Source organism: Anticarsia gemmatalis, chromosome 22 (genome assembly GCF_050436995.1).
Source record: "Anticarsia gemmatalis isolate Benzon Research Colony breed Stoneville strain chromosome 22, ilAntGemm2 primary, whole genome shotgun sequence".
Lineage (NCBI taxonomy): Eukaryota > Metazoa > Arthropoda > Insecta > Lepidoptera > Erebidae > Anticarsia > Anticarsia gemmatalis.
Genome location: NC_134766.1, coordinates 5,236,644 through 5,251,969, shown reverse-complemented (window position 1 = coordinate 5,251,969; position 15,326 = coordinate 5,236,644). Strand labels below are relative to the sequence as shown.

General features: G+C 36.0%; 3 protein-coding genes across 3 annotated transcripts in view; 2 read left to right on the top strand and 1 right to left on the bottom strand.

The window, feature by feature from the left end:
• Positions 1-2,689, top strand: part of Usp20-33 (Ubiquitin specific protease 20/33) — a 36,483-nt gene extending 33,794 nt beyond the window's left edge. The window contains 3 exon segments of the mRNA XM_076129145.1: positions 750-878; positions 1,464-1,898; positions 1,901-2,689. Coding sequence (XP_075985260.1) covers positions 750-878; positions 1,464-1,898; positions 1,901-2,020 — 684 coding nt within the window. The 3' untranslated portion in view covers positions 2,021-2,689.
• A 729-nt stretch (positions 2,690-3,418) lies between these two features.
• LOC142982578 (uncharacterized) lies at positions 3,419-10,544 on the bottom strand. Its single transcript, XM_076129146.1, has one exon. It carries the CDS (start codon positions 10,185-10,187, stop codon positions 8,637-8,639), a length of 1,551 nt encoding a protein of 516 aa, XP_075985261.1. The 5' UTR covers positions 10,188-10,544; the 3' UTR covers positions 3,419-8,636.
• Positions 10,545-11,155: 611 nt separating this feature from the next.
• On the top strand, positions 11,156-15,090 carry EloC (transcription elongation factor elongin C). Its single transcript, XM_076129603.1, has 4 exons — positions 11,156-11,308; positions 12,412-12,508; positions 12,968-13,187; positions 13,559-15,090. Exons 2-4 carry the CDS (start codon positions 12,415-12,417, stop codon positions 13,698-13,700), a joined length of 456 nt encoding a protein of 151 aa, XP_075985718.1. The 5' UTR covers positions 11,156-11,308; positions 12,412-12,414; the 3' UTR covers positions 13,701-15,090.
• Positions 15,091-15,326: the final 236 nt, after the last annotated feature.

The following is a 15,326-nucleotide window of genomic DNA, read 5'->3' as shown; positions in this document are numbered from 1 at the left end:
CCTGCTATTCTCTCCAATATATAAATATACAACCTTAATGCCACCAAAAACATTCTGTAAAAACCTCAAGTCTCGCAGCTCAGTCTTTCTGGCGTAAAAAGTGGTGAGATCTATATAATACCAAGTCGATTAATCTATTTCGTCTCTACTTAAAGGACCTTCTGTCTTAAGTTATTATCATGCCAATATTAAAAATATTTTACGTTTAAAACAAATAGACCGACCTGGCCATCTTTTTTATGTAATAACTTAAGACAGAAGGTCCTTTAAGTAGAGAAGTCGAAAATAGGCCGAATTGCTTCGAGAAAAGATGGTAAACGGCCGTGCCGCTTTTTTTTGCTCGACTTGCGGGGGCACTACCGTGCCCCCAGATATACGACCCAAATATCGATCAATACGTTGTAGCATAATTGTTCAAGTTGTTTAACGACACCTCTGTCGTGCCAAACCAAAAGACTGTAAGTCGACATACGGAGTCAAATCAATTCCTTTAAGTCAGTTTTTAACTCTTATTTAACAAGATAAAGCAAATAGCAGATATTTAGCAAGACAAAAAAATACAGTATTAGGTTCAGAATAAGGTAACAAAGAAAAATTTTTGGTTAAAAACAGTTACAGTGTTTTGGTTTGGCAGGGCAGACCTATAAATTCACAAATAATATTAAGTATATAGCATGAATATTATTTCTTCAGTGTCGTACTACCGGTCGTCACAGTAACACCATCTATAGTGTAATGTTGTAACACAGGAGCAGGAGCGGCCGCACGCGATCTACGCGATCAGCATGCACTGGTTCCGACAGTGGCAGGCCTTCGTGAGGAATAAGACGCAGCAGCCGCCGCCGCCGGTCGATAACTCCGGCATCGTTACCAAACAGGTAATTTTACTATACTTACGTAATAAGAACTTTTATAAATTATAGGCTTATTAAGTGGTATTAATAATGCCCTCCGATATATTCGGATACTATAGAAAATAGCAGCTGTGGAGAAGATTTTAGTGGGTAAGCTTAAAGAGCTTAACTACTAAAATCTTCTTTTTCACTTACACAGTTGTAGGATTTATCCTGAACTGTGTGAAACTGTCTGACGAAAAGTCAACTATTGTTTAATTAAAAAGCAACCTTATATTTGAAATAAATATAAATCGAAATACTATAGATGTATATAGTATATAGGTTATGAATACTGGCAGAATAATAACTAAAACCTTAAAGTATTTTTATTATGTGTATGTAAGTTGCAGAGTTCAGTACAGATGGCAGAAGCACCCTGGATATTTCTGGTGCCTAAACTAGAGATATTTTTTACCTTTTTATCGCTTTATTAACCATCGTTTCTGTAGTACATTAGCCGAATGAGTAACTAGTTCATCATTCATTCTTTGCCAGTAAAAAAAATTGGGTATAAAAACTCGTGAATGTCCAAATGTATAATAACATGATTCGCGTAAATAATTCCAGGAGGTCGACGGTACCACAATACACACGCTTAAATCGGGCTCCGACCACGCGCAGTTGAGCGAGGAGCTATGGAGGTTCTTCACAAGTATCTACGGAGGAGGTCCCGAGGTCAAACTGAAGTCTCCTAACGCGACCACCGCCACACAGCAGACCATCACTGACAAAGACAAGACGTTCGAGCGCCGCATGTCGAGGAAGTACTCCGAGTCGGACAAGGAGGAATACTGCACCAAATCCACATCGGAGATGAACATCAGAGACACGATACACGGAGAACTGCAGAAGAACCAATCCCTTCAAAATATCAACCGACGATACAAAGCGAAGGCTACAGCGGACTCGGACGAAGACGTCAACTACACACGTGCCAGCTTCCAGTACAAACGGCACGAGCCCAACGGCAACTACCAGGACTCAGACGACGAAGACGTCGACGTCAACCTGTACGTGAACACGGTGCGCATGGAGAACGGAGTCGACACCTCCGACCACGACGCCAACGACAACCCCCTCTATCCTACCGCCAACAAGAACACGGACAAACTGACAGACACTGACCTACCAAACCTAGATAATATATCCCTCAAACCTAAGCCCTCCAAGAGCGGCAAAGTGAGAAAAATGAAAAGACGGACAGTGAAATGATTCTTTCTAGCCTTCCAGTTCGTTCACAGGTTGAGGCAGATGGTCGCGTCGGCCCACCACACGGACTACGTCTGAACATTCCTTTATTCGGTGACTGGTGTTAACTTTTGTGCATTTATACGAACGAACGTCAAACTTTTCGGGACTCTGGTCTCTATCACTGTTACATTAAACGATATTTTTCTAAAGCATTATATTTAAATCAGCGGCCTCCGCGCCCGGCTAACGGGAGGGTGTTAGTATTTTTAGTACAATTTTAATTTAGTTCAAATTCAGGTATAGACAATTTAGATACTTGAATAAAATGATGTTATCAGTGGAATAATCATCGAGCTGTATATTTACAATTAAAATATTGTATATCTGTATAAAATTCTATTGAGAGTTAACCGTAACACCTATAAATGTGTATAGAAATTTCGTGTTTATAGCTAGACTATTATCTTGACTGCATTTCTTTCGTTTCCTCTTGTTTACCGTGGATTAGGTATTTATTTTGTTATTTCTGGTTCTAAGTCTATGTGTTATTTGTTAAAGAATTGATCAGCAATAAAATATATTTCATCTATATTGGCTGCAAATATTTGTTTTATTTTTAAAGAGACGCCCTTGATTTGCTACATATTCATATTTCGTTTTCATTCTCATGAGGAATTCAGCCCAATAATATATAAAAATTCTCCAATTCATATAATAAGTCACATGAACCGTATAACAAATTACCACACCACACAATAAGTAAAGTTAGCACACCAAGTAAAAAGATCTAAAAATAGAACGCCTCATAGAGAAACTATTGACTAATTGCAACAAAACGACGCGACGCCTTACTTCCGAAACTCAAGTATTTCGCAATTTATTGGATTGCGTAGGTCAGGCATCTAGTCTAGCCGTTCAGAAAGTTCAATGACCTAACTGACGCCACAGACCATTTTTTATTATGATTTAGAACCTTAATGTTGACACGCCGGTTTCTTTATCTCTAGCGCTAAATAATAGACATTTAATAGCGACAATTGAGCAATAATGTAGTCTCATAAATGTCCACAGAAATCACACTAACGACAAACGAGACGAAGATTTATTACCCACAAATGTTAGTTCCAAAATATTAGTTCTTAATTTATTTGATGCCGCATTATTCTATTTTAAATAACGACATAAACTAAACAAATTATTACATGCGAATAACCGAGACTAATTGTGATATTAGAACTGGAATTCCAATAAAATGGTTTGCCCAGGAAACATAAAATTAAAAAAAATGGTTCGTATTGTTGGAAATAGAGGCGGGAAAAGAAAACAAAATGGTTGTTTCAAATATTTATTACAATGAAGACTATTACATCATGTTATTATAAACCAGGTACTATGTTTATAATTTATTATTATTACTATCCTGCGAGGGTACAATCGGTTGCGTTAGTACTAATCACACTATGTCAAGTTTGCTTCGTTGTTCGTTGGAAATCAAGATTTATGTTTACCTCAAGGAAATAGACAATTTATAGGACATAATACTTTAATGCCCATTATTGTAATAGCCTGCTTTGTTCGCACTGTTTTATATACCTACTTTAAATAGAAATAAAATCAATATTTCTCGGTGGTTATTATTAGACCTTGTTTTATATAAAAATTAATGAAAAATAAATGTCATGTTTATGGTTTCTATTTCCTTGAGAAGTGTCGAATCTTACGTGTATTCTTAGTTTTACAGCGACGCTGTTCTGGTATAGTTGTTTAATGATGTTTTTCATACATAATGATACATTTTTGCAACATCAAATAATTGTATGTGTGTGTGTAGTAAATCTCAACTTCCAACGTATGGTTACAAATCTGAAACGTTACGTCCATTTTTTAAACATTGTATTACTCCATAAAAGCGTAACAAAAATAGATCATTTCTATTAAAATATCATATTATGATTTCTAAAAATATTTTTTTCTTTTAATAAATCTTCTACATTTTTATTTTTATTTAATATAAGGCCCCTATGTATGTACCAAAATTACGTATATCGTATAACTATTGATCTTTTTTTATAATTTTATTTTTTGCTACGAGTGAGAGAATACTACTAAGCTATTATTTGTGCTGTTTGTGTAAACATTAGGACAATAGAAAAAGTGGTCAAAATCTATATTATAATAAATGTATTTTCTTTTATACAATTTTTTAAACCAAAACAAATGCTTTTCTTTTGCAACAAAATGCGAGCAATTATGGGTTAATGATATAATATCTGCAATGTCTTCAATATTATTCTATCACTCAAAGCGGTTTCGTTGCTGTAACCAAACTTACATAGAGAAAATTAAAAAAATATTCGAAATTTTACAGATGTAAGCACAAAATAAAAAGTATGATAATAATTATGTATTTGGTATTACACAACATAATTTCAATTTATAAAAAATATAAATATAATGAGTCACACTCATCATAATAAGAACTATAAAAACTGGGGGTACATGAAAAAAAATAACAATTATGCATAGATATTCCCCGAACAAAGATAAAAATGTAAACACTCATAGTGTTGCAAAACATAGAATTTTATCGTCAATTGACATCTGTTAACTATAAAATGTTAAATAAATAAATACAGAAAATGAACTTTAATATTAAAAATTCAACTTACATGACAACAAAAACGGCCGTACATGGTAGTCTTTGATATGTTAACTATTTAATAATTATTTTACAATCTAAAAAAACTTTATAAAAATATATTGCATTGTGTCGTTGTATATTTATGTATCATTAATAAAATATGAGGAAAAAGGGTGTGCGCCGATTTCATCTAATTAGGCCAGAGAACTTAATCATGCAGATTCAATATTTTTATTTAAAATCTTTATTTCAAATATCACATGTCAATTATTCATACAACAGTGAACCTGCATGATTACGCAAAATTGAACGTTCCGTTCATATTTTCACACGATAGATGTCGCTTTTCGGGCACAACAAGATGAAATCGGCTATACTGTTTTACATTTTGTACTTAGTGGTTTGCACCAATTCCTGTTAAAACTATTGTAAGCCAGATTGGTAAATATCACTCAATAACTGCCTATTTGAGAATATAATGTACTGCTATTGTATATGACTAGTGGCATAAGGCATAGACTGATTACGGAAAAACGCGTACTGGTCCAGGCCATGGCTTCAGTAAAAGTACCTAAGAATGTAAGTGGATAGTTTACCACACAAATATGTCTGTTTCTTATTTAAATTAGTGTGTAACTGTATTACATTAAGGAAAAGTAAGTCAAACAGTTGTATTCATAATGTTAATTAAAATAAGGATTTTACTGATGTCCATAAATAGATTAAGTAGCCTGGAGCTATGCTTCTAAATATAACAATGTATTAATTAAGCGAAGCCATGACCTCGTACAATAAGTCCTGTGCGTAACGGAAAACTATGTGATTTCAGTCTACAACCTCGGGAACGATTTAGCAAAAATGTTTCTAACAAATACATAAAACAGTCGAAAAACTTAAACATTAACAGTTTCGTATAAATTGTACTTATAAAAAACATTTTTGCGGAAATCTTTTCTGATATCTGCATTAAGGAAATATGTATAATCATCGATATACAAAATATATAAAATTTCTTATTTTTACTTATACCCAAATGTGCGATAGGAAAGGTCCTAACATTATTACATATAATTTTTTTTATTTTTATTTTTTCTTGCATTAACTTTAAAATTCCAGATCTTTCGATTGTAAACTTTAATGTATTAACTCGATCCGAAAACTATCCATCATTGAACAAGGCCACTCTTATAGAGCATAATAAGATAAAAAGCAAAATTAATAATAATCATACATATTTAACTTGTATATCAATAAAGATTTCGATATGCAGCACACACTTACATTAAATTAAGATAACATGGTGTTACTTGAATGTTCAACCAAAAACTCAATGGTTGTGTAGTTCTCAAATAGAAAATCCTAACTTTCTCACTAACCTAACATAGTACAATTAAAATTCTAGAAGTAAGAATAAGTTGCATTTGAGGTAGATTAAATTTTTTACAGTCCTATTAACCTAATAGATTAGAATTATTCACATGATATACTACTAAACAAGCGTGTACAACATTATCTCACATTATGCTCTCCTTGCATTACTAGACGCCAGACATTGACCATTATTATAAAAACCTCTATATATTACCGAAAAATATTAAACTTAAAATTTACTTAAACGTGTCAGAAATAAGACTTTCGAAGTAGCTACCCGAGAGCGTTATCGTCACCTGTGCCGCAAAAGGTTCAATATGCAGAAGAGAATCCATAAGATTTTCTTCTAACAATGATGGACTGTCACTTTGTAAAGATGCGTCATGCTACCAAAATGGAGTTCTTAGACCACACGAACTTTCCACAGGGCAAATTGTTACGTTCATGATCGTGGTAAAACCCTAGCCAATGACTACTAGTTCATTATATAAACCATTCTGCGATAACGCTCAAGAAGTAGTTCATCTATAAAGTAAGGTTTCCCCAGCGCATATTAAAAAGTACATAAATGCGTACAAACCACAGCAGTTAAATAAATCGAAATCTTCGCGCTGGTACATCTTTCCGTGTTTTATTTCGAAATATTCATCTTCTGGGCTTCTAAGTTCCATTTTTATGCAGCAAGGGACCTTTACCCAACAGTTCGCGAGTACAACTTGCGACGTAGAAAGAAGTTTGTTAGAAGATTATCTAATATCCTGAACAATAAAATTGTCCTCGTTTTAACTTACTGAAGAACTTTTATAAGATTTTGTTTGTGATTTTATTAAGATGCTGTTTTTATTAAGTGATTTCTGGATTACCTGACTAGTAAGGAATCCATTAGAAAAGTCGGTAATCGTGTTAAGGGCTGTATACTTAAATTGGACATTTTCGCTACCAGTAAGATTCCAACTGGAATTTAAAGAAACAGCGACGGCAATATCTACCGGCGTGTCGCTCGAAAGCACTTTACAAGAATGCTAGAGAAGGTTCAAACTATAAAAATTTGGAAACACATGACGTTTGTCGCGAGTTGTACAAGCGCTTAAGAAACGAACAATACGTTATTTAATAAATGCAAGGCACCTAATTGCGAATGTAATGTCCTTTCATTTAGACCAAAGTTGTATGATTCTCACTATTTTATCATCAACCATCTGACACTTACACTCTCCTACACATCACTAAACGAATTACATAATTTGGCTCATTATTCTAAAACGTATGCCAAGAAAATTGCTCCTCTGGAGTAAAAAGTTCCGAAAATTATTTCTGTATGAAAAATAAACTTTTTTTTGCGGTCCAAACAATGAAAGGTGTCTATCGTCGTTAGCGATAGTTTCAATGGAAGATCTATATCATGAATTCCTGCACACGCGAGTCCAATAAGCAAATGAAATTCGAATTTCGAGGGCGATCTAACATATGTTCGGTGACACTCATCTTACCACCATCCTATCACTTTTGGCACAATTTTGTTAAAATGGAAACGATAAAGAAGCTACCAACGAACTCGAATTCCTCTCATTTGCTCATCAGACACACTCAATTAGTATCGATTATATATTATTCTAGAAGGAAGCACGAGTGCCTCTGAGGTATATTGATCATTTTTATTGCATTTTGTTTCTAGCTCAAGCCTGCTGAGTTTTAAGGACTTCGATATCATTCTGTACAATAGAATGAAATGGAACCCTATTGCCATACAATATAAAGCCTTCGATTGTATAACTCTGTTATGAACACTTAGCACTTACACTTAAAGATGATATTTCAATCTAGTTATAGACAGATCTGATGTTAATCTACTCTGGCAGAATTTTACATTCACTTTATTGATTCGAAAGGAATATGCTCTCTGTTGTATTACAATATCGCGTCAAAAAGCAGCAAGCCTCTCTAAAACATATTATAATAGCCTACTGCTTTCAAGAGCCATACACCCCATCTGAATTCTGCTTACTATACGGATGCCGCGAGCGACCCGCGTCTCAACTAAGCACTAACTGTATCCCACCTAACAGCTCACAGAGTTGGTCCCAATTATACTCCATAAACGTCATACATGTACGCTATAAATAAACAATATATAGTTCCGAAAGTACATACACGACTAGATCACATATTCATGTAGAATTCGGAAGTAATTTTGGTATACCCGAGACGTACAAATATACAATTTGGCAATATAAACAAGAGGGCGCGCGCCCCCTAGCTTTCGTACCTATTTTTACAAGGTGAAAATTAATCAAGTCCAAAAATATTACAATTCGAATTACTAACTGCACTCAAGACTATTTACAGCTTAGATCAACCTTACCTAATGAGGTAGTTCGGTATTCACATAAGCTAAATGCAGGAATCTCACCCATCTTCACCATTCATGCCGCTTGCACTTCAATTATTGATAACATTCTCCGACTCATATTATAAGAAACAACTAAAATATTAGATATCAAAGTGCAAACGGCGCGGTGGGCACAGGTGAGGCGAGGTTAGTGTGGCGGAGGTGGCGGCGGCGGAGGCTTCGGACTCTGCGCCGTCTGGAAGGCCTGCGTGAACGCCGGCAGTCGCTGCTGCACGCGACCTTCCTCGCCCATATAAGTCGGCTCACTCTCCTCTAGCAGCCCCAGCATTTGGCTCGACAACCCAGATGGCCCCTCGCCTGGATCCATCAACAGAGACTCCACATTGGCTTGATGTAGCAAATGTGCCTCCAGAGGGTCAGACAGCTCCTCTGTCGTGATGTAAGGCAAGTTAGACGACGTCTGCGAGTATGGCGGTGCTACCATGTACATCATGGGGTACTCAACAGGTAGCATTGAACAACTCGGGGACCCTGGTTCCTCCAATTTAATTTCTATGGATTCTTCTAACTTTATTTCTATGGGCTCCACTTTTATGTCAAGTTCTGGTGCCATTTCTACAATAATATCTGTAGAAGGCACCCTAGTTGGACCTCCCTCTGATGTGCTCTCTTTGGGTGAGGGTGGTTTCCAAATAGAAAATTCTGTTCCCTCTGCTGGGAATTCAGTATAAGTTTCCTCAAAAGCTGAAGCCTCTGGAGGTGGTTCGCTGGATGTACCCACAGCTGCAGACTTCCATGATTCGTCAGGATGAGCATTTTTTACATGCCTGACTAAATGGTCTTTACGTCCAAACTTTTGTGGACAATATGGACAGAGAAAATCCCGTCTACCAGTGTGTACAACTAGATGCCGCCGCACATCTTTCGCCGTAAAGAATTTTCGATCACAATAATTGCACGTAAACTTCTTATCAGAATCATTCTTGACTGTGCGACTACCTGTGTGAACCTTTAGATGATAAACAATATCCTGCCGAGTGGTGAAAGTCTTATCACATATTTTACACTGAAGGTTACCCTCCTCGGCAGAGTGCAAGGCAGCATGTTTGCGATAACTTAGGAGAGATGTGTAAGATTTTCTACAATCTGGTCTCTCACATGTGTAAAGCTTTTTAACCGGATTGTGCACTCTGACATGGTTAGTGAGATGATCCTTACGATTAAAAGTCTTACCACATACATTGCATGCAAAAGCCCGAGCCTCACTGTGTATTAGATTGTGACGTACAAGCTTAAACTTAGAGTTGAAACGCTTGTCGCACAGATCACAGGAGAATGGCAGCTCGCCTGTGTGGGAGAGGACGTGCTGGCTGAGCTTACCAGGACTGGAGAAACGTTTGTCGCAGGTGTCGCAGACGTGGCGCTTCGCATGATCAGAGCGGCGCGCGCGGGGCTCGGGCGCGGCGGGCGCCGAAGCGCCGGCGCCGCCCTCACCCTCCCTCGGTCGGCGCGGCAGCGTGGGCACGCGACGAGCGACCTTAACCGTGCGGAATAACTGCTTGATGCCGCTGGGTCCAGAAGCACCAAGCGTCACGTACTGCAGCTTCGTAGGCAGCTGCGATGCAGGCGGCGCTATGAATCTCTTCTGCGGGGCGGCCGCGCGTTCCCCGCTCGGCTCCTCTTTGAACTCGGAGCCGCCCTCCTCGCCTTCCTTAGGGTTCGGTGGCGGGCTGGCCATCTCGCGCACATTTTTGACGCGCTTGCCCTATATCGCCGTTCGTTTATCACGCGTCGTGCTCGTATCGGCTCTGCGGTGGCGCTGGCCCGTCGCGATGGCAGAAAACATTTCTGTCACATTGACGGTCTGGAAGCCCTTTTTCGTATTCGTGTCACATGGTTCTCGCGGAATTTCACGGGTCTGCAGTCGATTTTATCGAGGCGATGGGTTGCACTCGTGTCCCTAAACCCCTATTCGATTGGAAAAACTTGTTGTAGAATGAAAAAGGATGAAAAAATTACTTTTTTCAAAGAAATACGTAGCGCTTGACATCGAAATCACGAAATGTCAAAATAATGAAATGAAGCCAAAAGCCATGTCAAAAAAAGTCCGCCGAATCGTCAGCTGTGGTCCATTGACCTACATTGAGTGCTTTCAGAGTCACCACTTTTAGTCATTTTTTTTCAGGCACATTGTAACTAACTTTAATTTCCATTTAACAGGATCTATTCAGTTTTGTATAATCTGCTTGTTAGATTTAGTCGAAGAATATTTCAGGCTGAGTACGAGTGATATTCTATGTTTTATTTATTTTTATTTGTTACTAGCTATGCTACAGAGTTACAACATTGCAATGTCCTGGAACGCGACGTATTCTTAGTGCTGTCGTCACAATTTAAATTTTATCAAAGAAATAGGATTTCCATTTCTCAAAATTGTCTACATGTTACTTTAATTCATTATGAAAAATTCTGAAAATGTACAGCAAGAATATAGACCTTAAAACTCATGGGCATTTTTTATTGATTTACGTTTAGTAAAAACTAATCTTGACTTATGAAACATGAAGAGCCTTATTCATTAACTTTATTCACTTTGAATTGTTGTAAACGATACATTATTAACGTCGGCGACTACGGCGAAGACGACTTTTCAATTATTTACCTTTGGTACGCATAAAGTTGCGTACTGAAAAGCCAAATATTCAAAAAGTAGTCTATGGATTTAAAAACTCGAACTGTGACTATCTTCTGCAGAGTAACCTAACTTTTAAGTCAGTGTAATATATTATTTTGTAAATTTAGCTAAACAGCTGTTAAATACTTCCTATATTTAATTTCGAGGCAGTCAAATTTAACTAAGTAAGTGGTTTGTGTCGATTATAATACATTTGTGTGCTTTATGACGTGAGTTCACTAAGAAAGTAGAAATGAATTGTGATGCCCTTTGATTTCTGTGGGATTTATTTTTACTAATCATTGTTGATAACACATAACAATCAGTTTGTATTTTCAGACATAATTTATTGAGTGGTTATACCACATTATGATTAATTGTTGTTATTGTATCATGTTCTATTAATAGAATATAATTTCAAAATAATATTGATGCAATTACATAGGAAGATCAACAAACATGAAAATAATTTATAACAGGTCTTCGTTTCGGCCTTTACCTTTAGGACTGTTGCCTATGTTAAACTAAAAAAAACAACAATCATTATTGTGGCTAGACATGCTAATTACTGTGCTATATTTTACTAATTTTCATTGTAGATTTTGAATTGTGACTGTAAATGTTTATAAAACAATGCATGTAGTATGCACAGTAGCATTTATTTTCATACAGGCAATTGTAACCATTTACAAATATAAGTAAATTGATTAATGTACAGTCAACTTGGGTAACTTTGAATCATTTGGGTAACATTTGCCTAACTAAAATAAATCTTTATCAATTGTGTTGGTTTCATATGAAAAAAATATCGAAACTAGTTCAAATTCCCCCGTTCAATGTTACCCGAATGATTCAAAGTTACCCAAGTTGACTGTATGTATTTTAACGCTTGTGATTAAATATTATTACTATTATTCATGAAACCTAAAAAAAGAATTGTAGAAACACTATCTATGACCTTTGGAATTTGAAGCTTGCACAAGTGTAATAATATAATGCATTTTTAGCTATGCAATAATCAGTAAGATTAAGATTTTATCTATTATTATTAAGACTTTAGTCTTAATGTGTGACTTGATAATGTCTGTGGTGTGAGTTGACTACCTCAGTTCCCTCTGTATATTAGTCATACACTTTTTTAAAATTCAAACCAGGATTAAAATTAAATTGTCAGAAACATGAAATTTCAGGAAAGCAACTCCTTTTTGAACATAAAACCCAATAAAAAATTTAGTGAATATTTCCATTCTGAAATATGAGTATAAAACAGACTTGCATTTATTTTCAGACAATGTCAGAACAACAAGTAGGTTCAGCTCCGGCTTCCGTAGCCCCCTCAGCCACCAGTGTTGCTGAGGAGCAGAGATCTGGAAGCACTGCTGTTGGTGAGTTTCAAACATACCTTCTTTTATTATTTAGTGAAGTCATATGGACAGTTTCTTCATCGAAAGTAACAGTCAATGTATAGGGGTAAAGTAAAATTTACAGTGAAATTAGTTTCTTCACAAATTTACTCACAGGTTTATGAAGAAACAGAATTGTGTTTACCACACTAAAGTCAAGTAAATGTCAATAGTTTAAGTGGCTACTTTAGATATGTCTGAAGAAACTGGCCAAAACCTGTAGCATAAGCCTTGTATGTATCATATCTTGAAGAGATTTCAGCCTCATAGGATCTCCTATACATATAATCTGTTCATTAAATGAAGAAGCTTTATTTTGTAGATTCATGATGAAAGCTCAAATTCTGGGTGTACAGTCCATTAAACATAGACAATCTCTGAAAAAGTATGACCTGCCAAAATACTGAGGAAGTTTTACATTATAATTTTTTGTCTTCACAGGCAGTGCCAGTGTTATAGCCTCAGTAATATCTGAGGAGAAGGTCTATGGCGGCTGTGAAGGACCCAATGCTATGTACGTCAAGTTGATCTCGTCTGACGGCCATGAGTTCATTGTGAAGAGGGAACACGCACTCACATCGGGAACCATTAAGGCTATGTTGAGCGGACCTGGACAGTTTGCTGAGAATGAGGCTAATGAAGTCAATTTTAGGGAGATTCCGTGAGTATATAATAATATATTTTCTACCTTTTTACTGGAGTTATTGTGACTATTGTGTTGAGAAGGGTGGATTCCTAAAATTCAATCAATAACCAATTATAGTAATTTTGTTTGAAAATAATCTGAATCATCTGATCAATTCCCTTTCTGCCTTTTCGGAATTTTCTTAATAATATGTAATATCAAAGTCAAACATTCGCGACTCAGGAGTACCGACAGAAAAAAAAACGCGACGCTCTTGTACAAAATTCATTATCAAAGTGACTTTATGGGAATTAGTTTGGAGTTAAGTTTCAGAAAAACTACAAGGAACTGTCAGTCCTTTTGGTAAATAATTATAAGAGTTTTAACATAAGATATCTTCTTTCCAGTTCCCACGTCCTGCAGAAGGTCTGCATGTACTTCACATACAAGGTGCGTTACACAAACTCTTCCACGGAGATCCCGGAGTTCCCCATCGCGCCGGAGATCGCCCTCGAGTTGCTCATGGCTGCCAACTTCTTGGACTGTTAAGAGATCAACTTACATAGATGGCGGTAGTGTGAAGTCAGGTGTACCAACTTTTAATAGCTGGTAACATTTTGCTGGTCTCGAAGTATCGATATAATAGTGTGATTGTATGAATTGATCTGGAATATGTTTTCCAGAGATACAGTCAAAAATATGAATACACTGTCACATTTTCAATCATACTTTTTTGCATCAAGATATCAAGCTTATTGCTATTGATCAATAGGCAATATGCAGTGATTTTCAAATTACTCTGAAGTTATACATTAGTAATTTCACTATTTCAATGACAAAAATGTTTTTGAAAGTCTTGACAGTGTATGCATATTGTTGACTTGACTGTATACGACAGTCTTTACTTCCGAATACTTAATTTTTTCACGCTACCGCCATTAACTATTCAATGGTCACACTAAAATTTTCAATTGGTCTGTGTGATAAAACATGTAACAATTATTTGAATCTAAACTGTCTGATCTGTTGGATTTTGACAACTTGGGCGTAAGTGGCGCCTCCTGGTGGAGTATACACTTTTCAATTGGTGTTATTGACCCTTTGATAGACACTAGAAGTGTTAAGGGTAAAGCAAAGAAACATCTAGACTTTTCTAGATTATTTAGTCCCATGGTTATGGCTGGATTTCGTTTTTTATAACTTAGACTCAAACACAAAACCGAAATGTGATGTTAGATCGTTCCAAATGCGTGCATTAAACTTTCACGAACATAAAAATTTGCTCGTTTATGTAAAAAAGTTGGCGAGATTATTGCGTCATTTGTTCCTTCCATATGAAATTATATACTTGAATGATACTCGTCAAGACGCGTTTATCAGTGCATTATGAATTCTTAAACGTCGTATCACGGTTTTGTATTTGAGTCTAATCTGACTTGTCTTGCTTGTCCCATTATCAGATTATATCCAATTGCGTGTATCAAGTCTCTAGTACCTACATGCAACCTGGGACGTATGCAACATTTGTAATTTTCAATTACTACCTTTTTTGTTGAAGTCTGATTTTATTTTATAATTAGTCAAAATTGTATAGATTCTACTGTATCATTCAAGAAATAGTCTGTTTTGAAATGTAGCTTTTCAATGTTGCAACTTAAAAAAAGTTTTTTTTTTGTATTTGCAACTTTCATATTGTATAATATTAGCAGGATCTCTTTAGATACAAGAAATAGCTTTTTCTAGAACATTACTATCATTCTAGTTTCAGTATTAGTGATATTTAGTTGCTAATTAAATAATTTGTGAAAAATTCGGTAAAGAAATTCTGTCTACGTAAAACCGATTTTAGGATTTTATTATTTATTTTGCCAAGTGACACTCAACATTAACCAAATCGCAATGTTTTGCTTTTTATTTTGTTAATAAACAGTAAATAATACGTTTGTGTTATATTCTTATTACATGTGTTACACTGATAGTGTTAGTCTGGTCACAATTCTTTACAGTCGGTTCTGTCGATTTTCGAGAGTTTGACATTAAAATGTACTGCCTAAATAGTTCCTACGGAGCCCGCTAGAGGCGCTGACAGATAATAGTGTCAAATTTTTTTCTCAGGGGAAAGAATAAAAATTGCCAAAAACATGGGTAATTAGTTGAGGGCATCAACAATAAAAC